Genomic DNA, 12424 nt, shown 5'->3' on the forward strand with positions numbered 1-12424 from the left:
TAGGGGCAAGCCTCTTTAAGGATGGGATCTCTCCTCAGGAAAGTGCCTCCCGGCATTACGTAACAGATAATCCCTCACCCCATTCCCATCCCACAGCTCTCCTCCCTCAGCCACATTTTGCTGCAAGAAAGCAGCATTCAGAAAGCCCTGAGGAGACAAAGGCAGAGTTGCCTTAATGTGACGAAAGTGGGCGATTCATTAAGCTGCTTCCACGGTTTATTCCTGGTCCTCCCCTCTGGTAGAAGCCTCCAGCTGCTGCTGGCCTCCCCTTCCAGGGCCGAGCACCTCTGTTTCTTTCAGGTACACTTGTCAGACGACTTGCTCTCTTTTGCTCCATGAAACAAGGACACGCACAAGCCCCATCACTTATGCAGACTCCCTGTCTCTGAATCCTATTCAAAACCACCATCCTGTTTTTTGTTTTGTTTTAAAACAAGACCAAAAGAAACCCTCTATAAACTTGTTCCCAATGACACTCTATTGAATTGCACTTCCCGTCTTACACCTCATCTTAAAGCTTTCCTCTTCGCTCAGTTTATGGTTGACCAAACACCGCCCAAGCATCCCCCTTCATTCCCTTTACTTTCAGCATACAGTGAAATCTGGACTATTATTTGCTTCCAAGTACAGCCCTTGCAAGGACTCTGCATGTGAGCCTCAACCACGCTATTCACCCACCTTTTAAAACCGTCACTAAAAGAGAAATGACCCCATTTTATGCTGAACCACAGTTTCAAGTTGTAATTTACTTCCACTGATTTTGAAATCCGTTTTTCTTGGACAATGTGGGGAGACCACAAGTCCAAAGCTGTTGAATGATTCTGGACCGTGATTAAACACCAGTTGGCAAAGTCTGTTAAAAACCACTAGGCTGTGCTTTAAAATGCACATGGTAAATATATCAGTATCGGGTCTCGGTTCCTTCCTCGCTTTGTGAGGATGCTGTTTGAAGACACAAAGCATCTGAGAGCAGAGCCAATTCCAACAGCATCGGTCCCTCAGCGCGCCCAGGAGATGGTGCCAGCGCGGCACCCCGGCTGTGGCAACGTGCTCTTGTAGGCCTGGACCGCCAGCGGGATCCGGGAACTCACCTACCGAGCACAGCTCTCTCCCTTTGCCCTTGCTGTGCTTTGGGCAGCTGGGCCAGTTACAACTGTGGGGATGAACAGCCGGGAAACAGGTTGAGCTGGTACGGCCAAGAAGTGCTGTGTGTTGTCCAACTGTGGCCCACGGCCCTGTCTGCTGGGGGCAGGTCCAACCACCCTGACCAGCCCGGCGCGGCTGAACGCAAGTGCTAAGGACAGCATTTACGTCCCAATGAAACCCTACCCATCCTCCGTGTCACGCCAGGGCTCTCCTGAGCAGCTTTGCAGGCGCTTTGCTTCTCAGCCTGCTGCTTAGCTGAGCTGTGCCGCAGTCCCGGCGGCTGCAGAGAGAGCTGGCAATAACCCTGATGAGGGCGTTTTTGTTCACCCCGTTGCAAGGGCTGAACAAGAGGAGCATGCTCGGAGTCCTTTCCACACACTTTCGTTCTGCAAAGGGGGATCGTGTTATAACATGAGTCTTGCTCTCGCGTGCTGTAACCATCTGTTGTCTGCATAGGCAGGATCATCCCACGTGACACCCAGACACGGTGCTACAGACCAGCTAAGGAGGTGAGGGCTGTTAATGTGGTAATGAGACAGCCTTGTCTCATCACGATAGAAGAGACAAATCGTGTCACAACATGTCTCCAGCATGGCAGATTTTAATGCCAGACTAGCATTGAGACCTGTATTACTACACCTGAATCACCACGGTGCATCCCGGGGGAGGCCACGAAGACAGCACATTCCCAAAGAAATTGAAGTTTAAAAATACTAAAGCAGCTTGTGCTGCTTTCCTGTAGTCTGATCAGCTGCTACACTGAGGCAACAACTGACTCGTAGCTGTAGCTACGCTGCTGCACACAGCCAAGTTCTTGCTGCTTTTAGAGTCACTTCAACAGGCCTTTCATGAGACCCACTCGAACTGACACAGCTCACTCTGTCTTCTTCCCCTCGAGGTGCGAGCGCCATACAACAACAGCTCCCTTGTGCAAACACTTTTCCGGCGAGGGACATGTGCAACCATCTGCTGAGCGTCCGCCTTAGGTCTATTGCATTTAGTCAGCACAAAGAAATACTCCATTACTGTATTCGCCCCCGGTTCCATGCCAGTCTGTCTTTTCTGACTAGCTGCCACTCTGAATGCTGCTTAATGTCCAAAATAAAGCCTTGCATCGTCCGACAACAAACTTGCTTCTCTGCAAAACTCACGAAGCTTCAGCGGGCAAAAAGATGCCACGTCAGCTTCAGTGCAGATAAATGCACTGAATATAGACAAATGTGAGATAAATGAAGCTAAATCTCCATAAAAATAATCTAGGCCATTAGATTGCAGGCAAGGGATCTGGGAACCAGCTATGACAACTCATCGAGATCACTGGCTCAGCTTGCAGGAGCAGCCAAAACAGAGCCCAAAAATGCCAGGCACCACCAGCAAAGGCGCTGACAACAAGCAAAGGGGTGTCACTGTGTGAAGCCTCGGTGGACCCTCGTTTTAAGCTGCACATTATTTCTGGTCTCTGCATCTCAGGCGGGAGCCTGTGACGATGGAGAAGGCAAATGGAAGGACAACCAAACCAACCCGAGCCATGGGGCAGTGGCCTTGGGAGGAGATACTAGAAGGTTCAGGATCCTCATCCTGAGAGGAGAGGGTCAGGAAAGCAGGGCTGGGAAATGACCAAGGTTTATGAATCATTAAGGCACTAGAAAAGATGCACACAGAACTGCTACTCACCAAATCCTGCAATTCTGTAACTGAGGGGGACTCAGTTAAACAAGCAGCGGAGTGGATTAAAACAGGTTTCTAAAAGGTATTTCTTTACACATCAGGCAGTGGACTCCTGGAACCTCAAATCATATGGGGTTGGTGGCAGACAGTATCAGTGGGTTCAAAAAGCTCACCTGAAGCAAGAAATATGTTTTATCTGTCCTATTAATGTGTAGTAAGAAAGTGTGTGTGTGGGAGGAGTTGTTTCTTCCCTCCTTTACCTTCTCCATCCTCTTCTGAGGCACCTGGTCATTATCCTCTAAGAACAACCTGTCACAACCAAAGTTTGGCCCTTTTCTGTTCCAATGGAAAAAGCCTCCTCATTTCCCAGGTCAAAGGTGACCAGGATTTAGCTTGCAATAGGTTATATCAAAAGCTCCTCAACAACCGCCTTTCCCCTGAGACGTCTATCACACGTGCAAATTCGACACAACTTCAATCAATGCGAGAGGGCCTCTCTTTGGCATCATGCTGTGAGCACTTCTCTCATTTTAGCCTTCCACAAGCTGGTGCTGTTTTAATTAACATCTGAGTCTTTAGGAGGGAGTCCCTGCATCTTGCAAGCGCCAGAGACATCTCTGAGAAGTTGTGTTTCTTGCTCCCTGTTTTCTTCCAGTGCCAGCAAAACTTCCAAAAAGCATCAAGGCATTGCTTTTGTGTAGCCTCACAGGCCATTTTCTATTGAGATGCCTCCTAAGTCAACCATAAATTTATGGTTATGAGTCCTGCCACTTTCTACACTCCTATCACAGCGCAAATATAAAACACAGCTTCCAAAGTTGAGCAGAAATCCTGTCGCTCCACGACTGCCCAATTCTTTTCCGCATTTCTCTTTAAGCACGCAATGACAGGATTAGCTGGGGCTTACTTACTTGAAATTCAACCTGCATCTTAGCTCTCCTTTAAAACTTTCATATCAACAAAATATTTGTCATAGAGACCAGTGCTTCAATCAGATAAGACACTCTTCTTTCTATATGTACATCCTGGTTGGAAGTCTCAAATCCCAGAGAAATCTTGTTTACTGTGCAAACCCCTGCCAATCCTACCCCACTGTTCCCAAGTGGAAAACAGATTACTTTCCAAAGCATCAACTTTAAGGACAGTTAAAACAAAACAAAACAAAACAAAAAACTATTTTGGGCCCCTCTGAATGAATGAACAGTAATGGTTTGGATGAAAATATATCTGCGCCCATATATTGAATCACAACTGACTGTAAAATTTGGTTAGCAACACAGGAGATTATTTTAGGCTGGACACTTCACGGAAGCCAAACCCTGAAGGCAGCTCTTTTAATATAAAAGGGCATCTAAACATTCAGCAGGTACAAACGACCATCCCTTAGTCAATATCCCTCCTGTCACTGTAGTCCTACTGGAAATGTATTATTATCAAGGTAAGGACAAATGGTAAAAAGGGTTTTTTTTTGGACTTAAACAAAGATTATAAAACTCGTATAGTCTTTTTACTACTTTTTACACTACTTGTGTCTTCCTATCAAAAGGGAACATACAGGCTCATGGGTTAGGCTTAACTATATTTATTTACTTTATTTATAGGTATTTTTTGTAAAAACACAGAAATAAAGTTTATTTTGCATGTTATGCAAGCCAATACATATCTTACAAAACAATAACAACCACCAAACTCCCAAAGTTCAACTGTTTAATCTCACTTCTACAAACAAAAATTCTGGATCAAACTTGATCTGGCAGCACTTCTCTGAGAGTCTCTTTAAGTGATTTTCTGTGAATAGACTTAGGTTTTCTACAGTGAGCTCATGTTAGATACCACTGGGATGAAAGCAGACCATTATTTTCATTTTCTGTTAACCCTACTCTGATGCACATGCTGCAAAAGGCACAAGACCAACCGCATCATCTGCAGGACAGGCCCTGTTTGATGCTCTTTACTTTGGGATGAAAATGAAAAAAAGTTTAGAGCGGGAGAAAAAAGGCGAAAAAAGGCAGAGTGAGTCAAACATAGAGGAATAAAACAAACAACAAAGACACCAAGAGAAGGAAAGTTATTAAGAACAAGTGTCTGAGCATGTTCAAGCACACACAGGTACAACATATAAAAAAACAGCAATGCCAAATTCCCAGGGCCCCACTCATGAGCTTGGCATGTATATGCCTTTCTGAGACTCCCAGCCATCCTGTCCACACCAGTTATCTATCCCTCTGCAAGTCCGGGAACAGCCATCAAGCAAAGGGAAAATGGGAGCTTTACTGTTTGGGCAATACAACTAAGAAGACAGAGTTTATTTCCTGACTCCTTTTAAAAAGCAGAGCTTTCCAACACTTCCTCCTCCAATAGGCAGGCAGGAAGGAAAAGTGTGTAGCACTATTGCTTTTCCACACAGTGGATGTCTCTATGAGAACAACCCGACCTACCCACCCTGGACACAGACCCAACAGTATCCCACAGCCGCCAACCCCCTCCTGCACCGCCTCGCAGCCATCAGCACCACGGGGCTCGCTCCATCTGCAGGCATCCCAGGGCTTGCTTGATGTGTGCTTGCTGCACACATCCATCTGCATCCATCCCAGGGCTTGCTTGTCACCATCTAGAGCTCCTCCGCTTTCCTATCTTGCCCTTCCTTGTCTCCTCCAGTAAGTCTCATCTACCCCGTTGCCACAGGGAAGCTGCTGCCAAATACTGATTTAGAAGCAGGCTGCAAGCATCACCAAAAACGAGATGCCCCGAGGACAGGCAAGGTTTGCTGCGGGCTGGTTCTCCAGCACCAAGACTCCCTCGTCACCACTCTGATGGCAATCAGGAAGAGCTGGGTGTTAGCGTAGGCAGAGCGCAATAACGTGAATCTGAACTGCTCACTGCAGTCACCGTAGCACGGCCAAAATCCGTATCTGTGCCGAGGCTCCAACCCTGCCACTGCCTGGTTGCTCGCTTCCCCCGGGCACTGCAGCGCAGGCTTTCTGAAAACATGGTGTCTCCTTCCAAGCCCCGTGGCGGTGGAGTAGACAAGTTCTACTGGTCCAGCTCATGCCCCAGCGCCTTTTTTCCTCATCTTCACGAAGGGTTTACGCCAGCGCTGCTACCTTGGAAGTCTGCCATCCACAAGCAGGTCACCCCCTGGTCCGGGCAAAGCCGCGCGCTATTGTTTCCGCCTCAGGAGCGGACGGCTGCCTTCTTCTGTAGCCGGGTATTTTTTTTGGAGGGTAGGGAGTTGGAAAACAATTGATCCGAATAAAGAGCACTCCTTCACCATTGAAAGTAAACTGTACGCTTAACAAGATGAAATAATTTGGTTGGTGCAGGCCAGAAAACAATAGCCTCCCTGTTGCATTGACACCTTGCAAGTTATGTCCTCGCGTCACCCAAAGCAAACTAGTGACAGGCACTGCTCTGCAGCTCAGGTTCACTTTAAACCTCTTAGCCAACGTCTTTTACCTCCTCAGTTTTCCCTTTTCAGTAGAGGCACAAGAATCACTGTTCATAAAGCCTCAATTCCAAAAAAAAAAAAAAAAAAAAAAAAAGTTTTCTCTTATGAGTCTGTACTCAGTTCCCAGAAGTTTCTTACAAATATCCCTAACTTTTATTCTTTACGCTGGGAGTTGAGATTTCATAATGAAGAGATAGAGAAGAACTGTGAATGACTTAAAGAGGTGCAATAAATAGTACAGTTTTGCTCTTTTTTTCTCTCCCAGAACAGGATGAGAATCTGCTAATTTATTATAATGTGGGCAGAAAAAGGAGTGAACTTGAAATTAGTACAGCATTCGATTTAGTATTTCCTTTATAGCAAAAAATGAAAAATTAACCCAAACCTAAAACAATCTCTCCATGCCTCCATTTTGTTTATACCAGGTTTGAGCTTATACTGTGGCATAGTATTAAAGACTCCATATAACGCTTCATGCCTTACGTAAGCCAACCTTTAGCGATCTAACATTAAGAAACACTCCAGAGGGGCAAGTTGCTATGTAATGTTCAGGATAATACTTCTTGCATCCTCCTTCTTTGATCTATGAAAAAAGCTACCACAAGAAAAAAAAATGATAAACACTATATTATTTTATTTTCCTTCTACAATTCTATTCTTATTTGGTCTCATTTTTATGGATCTTTATATTGTTTCTAAGTAGATAAACAGGCCACTGGAATGAGTCAAACAAACCATATGAGGTACAACAAAATGTTCAACACACACGTTCATCTTGAAAATAAGACAGGAATAACAGAAAACCTGAAACCAAATTCTTTTCCCAACTATGCCACATAACTCCCTTCCACTGAAGCTAAATGAGTTTTAGTGGGTTTGCCCTAAGGTAATTTGCCCGCCTGACACACACAGGCAAAGATATTACTCCATCACTGAAAAACTGAACATCACCTCAATACAACAGGAACAGCTGAAGATCTGCAGTACAGAATAGTATTTGGGCACCACGAGGAAGCACCACGAGAAGGGAAGAAAGGACCATTCCTTCACAGGAGTGGGCCATTTCACAAGGAAAATCCCCAGAAGTTACAATCTCCTTTACAGCACAAGGCTGTCTTACCTGTGTGAGTAAGCATGTGCCTCTGCAGGGAACTTGCCCATGGAAAGACTTGAGGACAGTGAGGACAGGGGATTTTTTGCAGGCAGTCTGAGTAAGTGTTCCTCTTCCCTCTCAGCAGCTTATCTTCAGCAGTTTCCTTCTCATCCTCACTTGTTCCATTTCTGCCGCTTTCTTCCTTGAAATTGTCAGTGGACTGCAGAAATGGGCTAAATTTATTAGTGTCTGTGGTAGCCAACATCTTCTCTATGCTGGCAAACTCCCCACTTGACTCCAGATCCACACCACTGCTAAGTTTAGGCTTATTTTTTGTTCCTTTCTTCCTACCTCTTTTCTTAGTCAGCCCAGCATCGGCAATGGGAGACTTTTCTGGATCACATGCCTGAGTCAGGTCACTGGGAAGGCCGGAGTCTTTCTGAACAGCGGTCACGATTGTCACTTTTGCTTTGGCGTTCCCTGATTTATCACACCCAGTGGAGCTGCTCGCTGCCTTGGGGCCGTCGTCTGTGGCCTCCGTTTTCAGCAAAGCGGGAGCAGAAGACACAGACGAAATGATCTGTGCAATGGAAGCCAGTGGTGGCAGCTCTTTAGTTACTGGAGGCTTTGGCAAGAGAGGTGGCGGTGGCTTAGGCCTCAAGGGTCTCAGCAAGGCAGAATTGCCAAGGAGAGCTGGGGAAATGATCGGGACAGTCAAATGCAAAGAACCTTTCAGTGGCTGGGAATGTCTGACAGCCCTGTTTTTCTCGGGGTTCCCATTGGCACTGAAGGCCAGTGGGCATGGCTGACAGTTAAAGGCTATATCGCCATTCCCAGAAGCAGCCAGCTCTTGCTTCCTGGCTTCGCTTGGGATATCATCTTTATCCTTCTTCAGGACTTTGGGGATGGACAGGTCAATGGGCTCCATGGAACAGTCGTAGAGGGACAGGGGAGAAGAGCCAAACAGGTTCTCCTGCTTCACTTGCACAGCACTCAGGCTCTTGTTCTTCTGAGAGAAATCCAAGGGCTCATCAAAATCCATTGGGAAGTTGCCTGCAGGTTCAAGTTTGATGGGAACATGAGATGGTGTCCCAAGCAAGAAGCCATTTTGTGGCTCCAGGAAAGATGTGATGGGTTTGCGGTCCAGATAAGTGCTGTCATCCAATAAAGGGGGATCTGTCTGGCTCTCCTGAGCACTGCAGTCCACTGCCAAGATGTAATTTTCAATCTCCCTTTCTTGCACATGCAAGTGCTGCTTGAGGATATGGTGAATGCAGTTCCTCTTGGCTGAAAAGGCAGTGCCACACTCCTTGCATTCAAATGGCTTCTTCTTCTGGCAGCCACTGTGTGTCCTCATGTGGATGCGGAGTGCCCGGTAATGCTTCAGGTCCTCACCACACAGCTTGCACACGGTGTCTGGGGAACAGAAGGCATCCACCATCTCTGCAGCATTGCTGGTGACATATTCAATGTTCTTCTCGATATCCTTCCTGGTCACTTTGAGGTGCTTCTTTCGCAGATGCCTCTCACAATTGGCTTTCACTGTAAAGGGGTAGTGGCAGATCTTACATATGTAAGGTCTCTCCCCACTGTGCGTCCGCAGGTGCCGGATCAGCGCTGCCTTGTCAGCTGCAATGTAGTCACAGATGTTGCACTGGTATGGGGAAATACCCAAGTGAGAGCGGATGTGAGCCCTCAGGACGCCAGAGAAAGCAAATACCTGGTCACAGAATCGGCACGGGTACAAGACTTTCCTCATGGCTGGGGCTTTCTTGCTCGCTGCCCCTGCAATGATGGCTTTGAGGTCCCCTTCTGTCACCTCCTGCTTGATCTTGGCTTCCATGCTCAGAGGCAGGAGAGCTTCAATGATGCTGTCCTGCTCCAGCTGTGTCTTCATCTCGTGCTGAGTTAAGGGCTCTACTTTGGGTTGGAGGAGCAACTGTGAGGAAGGACTCGATTTGGCTCCCGGCTGGGGGAGGTGAGAGTTGGAAGAGGACTCCACCGAGTTCTTGATCAGCCTCAGAGGCGGCGGTGGGAGGCTTGGGCTGATGCAACCAGGGGAGGCTTGCTGGGCACTGATAAGGGGAGGAGGTGTAGAAGTTGCGACGACTGTTCGCGGTGTTACTAAAGGCTTTGGCTTCAGCGGTGGCATATGCTTGAAAATGGACTGCACAGGGACAGAAGGTGCCTTAGAAAGTGGAGGAAGACTGATCTGAGGAGGAGCGGAAGAAGCCATCTTCAAGATCTGCTGAATGTCAGCCAGCTCAATAGCAGACTCGTTGGAGATGGGTTTTACCACAATACTGCTGTCAGGCTGGATGATAAAACCCTTCTGGAACGGCTGCAGGGAGAGGAGCTTTATATTCTCTTTTGTAGGGGGAAGGACTGAAAATGACCCTCCCATCGAGGCAGCTTCCAGAGGAGAGAGGCTGAGCAGGCCGGCGCTGCCGGGTTCCTGAGGTAGGTTACTCTTCAGTGCTCTGAGCCGCATTTCTTGGACCTCGTCTTGCGTATCGTCCTCCTGCTTGACAGGTTTGATGTCTTTGGTGTACTGTAGGCCCAAGGATGCCATGAAGGCTTTCTGGTCTGGGTTCTCACCGGATGGGGCTGCAGACTGTGGCTTGTGCTTGTCTTTTCCCTGATCCACCACGTGGGTTTCCGTGTGCAGTTTGAGCGCCGATAGCATGGGGAATGCCTTGTTACACGTCTCGCAGATAAAACGATGGAATTCGCTGATGCACCTTCGCAGATTCGTCTCACACCAGACCTACAATATACAGAGACATAAGGCAGCCAGCCTTAATATTTAGGCATCTCCAACTAGTAAAGACATCACTCTGCTGAAAAAGAAAACAGTTTCATTGTCCTTTATTGCCCAAGTTAAGGAGTTTAGAGGAATCACCACCCACCTAGTATAGATCACCCATCACTACCCATCTTGCTCCATAACTTTCATGCAGTTCAGTTGTGTATCCAAATTAGGGTCTGATCTTCCGAAAGTTCTCTTCTATAAGGACAAACTCCCTTGGAGGGCTATGCAGAGTCCTATTCAAATACATTTCTGTCCTGAACTGCCCTTCCAGAAATATCTCTCCCCTCACTGACAGGACAAGAGCCCCAGCAGACTGGTCAGCTAGCTTCAGTAAGCTGGACAACATAACCGTCGTCTTTATTGCTACAGAGAAAAAAGAAAGAAAGCAAACAGAAGCATCTGAGAAAGCAACACAGGCCAAAAATAACTCTTCCACAGAAACAATAAACGAAAAGCAAAGCCAAAACCATACAGGCTTCTGGTTAGTGAAATCTAATTATACTTCTTCTCACAAGAAAAATACTGATCTTCACAAATTGGTTTTGTACCTGTTCCTGAAAATGATCATGGATCCAAAAGCTGTATTTACATGCTAGCCAGAAAGCTCATATGATGTAAAGGTTCTGCATCGAAGGGGAGCAAAAGTGATAATTTAACTTGATTCAGATATTTTGTAGGTCTTTCCTCACCGTACAAGCAGAATTATATTGCAAAAGAATCATAAAAGCAACACCATTTAACCTTTAATTGCTGCCATTAATTACAAATGAAACAAAAACAAATCGCTAAAAATGTCTTCTCTTTTCCTGAATATGCATTTTTTAATATTGAAATTCTACTGCAGTTACAGAATGACTTATGTGCTCTCCTGTAAAGCTTCAGGTATAGAACCTTGCAGTCAAAAGGGCTAGAAATCAATGCTGAAATTCAGGAGAATAACAAAAGTGCAGATTCCAAATAAGGATAGTCCTGCTGGGCTGTGATGTTGCTTTTCCTTTTTATTCATTTATTTATTTTTAAATCCGTAAGCAGTTTCATCCAGACTCATAATAACTATGGCAGGCAAAGTTCTTCAAACTGAGGGAGGAACAATATCATCCAGTCCAGAACTTTACAATCTCAAAATTTTTACGTTGCCTCCACCCTGCCCAGCTTCTTCTGCACAAAGATACAAAATCTTCAGACCTTGTGCAAGTGTTTGGAGCACAGACTGGTGAAGACATTGGTCACTAAACAGGTCACTATTTAGTATGTAAGGTGATTTCTCAAAGTTTGATAATAAAATCTTCCACAACCTAATTGCATCCTTGCTACGGTAAATTAAAATAAATAATAACTTTCCTCCCTTATAGGGAGTGCTCCTTATAGGTTTTAGATGTAGAATGCTTTGGGGAAGGAGGGAACTAATGGGAAGGCTGGGAGGGGAAAGCATCCAACAACATAAGACATCTTCCCTTAAAATATTTTTATAAACCTTTACAACAATAGCTATCCACTAGGACATTCAAAAAAAATCTTTATATAGAAAAAGAGAGAGAGGAAAATTAAAAAACAAAATGGAGGAGGGAAATGTTTGAAGCTTAGGCAGACCCTGCCGTAGCAGTAACACTATGTGCTTTCCAAAGAATACTCCATACCCAGGCTCTCTCACCTAAGAAAAATCTTTCGGTGAATTCAAAAGATACGCATTTTATCATTGGGTCTCTTAAAACTGTTAATAGCAAAGAGTACCTGAGAAATGCGGGGGAACTTCCTACAGGAGAAGTCCGTGAATCCCAAATCGTGGAAGCCGGCAGGGATCGAAGGATTGTTCTGAATGAAAGGCTTTCCCGTGGGGTCCCTGGGAAGCTGCTTGTGGATAACGGCATTATGGCGCAGCAAGCCCCGATGGGTACGGAAGGTAATGCAACAGATGTCACACCTGGAAAGGAAAGGAATCAAATGACTTACTGACTGCTCTACATTTAAGAACATTTTTCTCGCATTAGGCCAGCCTCCTTCCTCTCACCCCATGATACTTGGAAGCTGCTAAATGCAGAACAGAGCCACAGTGTGTCAAAAGCGTGTTGCCACTGAAAGACCATTTTAATCACAGCCACTTTTTAACAGTTTCTAGCTATTAAGTCCACTGGGAGTACAAAGAATACAGCACAAGAGAACCAAATATCACATGGGAGCAGACGGTGAAATAAGAGCTGAGGCCACAGTGTTTTGACAATCTTTCCGTTTTTTGACATAAAATACTTCGTTGGCTTTT

General features: G+C 45.9%; 1 protein-coding gene across 1 annotated transcript in view; it reads right to left on the reverse strand.

The window, feature by feature from the left end:
* RREB1 (ras responsive element binding protein 1) overlaps nucleotides 1–12424 on the reverse strand; it is a 119918-nt gene that overhangs the window by 11239 nt on the left and 96255 nt on the right. Inside the window, exons 8-9 of the mRNA XM_088521749.1 lie at nucleotides 11899–12088; nucleotides 7383–10122 (exon numbers count right to left, since the gene is read on the reverse strand). Of these exons, the coding sequence (XP_088377875.1) occupies nucleotides 7383–10122; nucleotides 11899–12088 (2930 nt within the window). The remainder of the gene's footprint in view (nucleotides 1–7382; nucleotides 10123–11898; nucleotides 12089–12424) is intronic.

The sequence above is a fragment of the Tinamus guttatus genome, unplaced genomic scaffold (genome assembly GCF_059628265.1).
Source record: "Tinamus guttatus ecotype Peru unplaced genomic scaffold, ASM5962826v1 Tinamus_guttatus_pri_ptg000131l, whole genome shotgun sequence".
NCBI lineage: Eukaryota > Metazoa > Chordata > Aves > Tinamiformes > Tinamidae > Tinamus > Tinamus guttatus.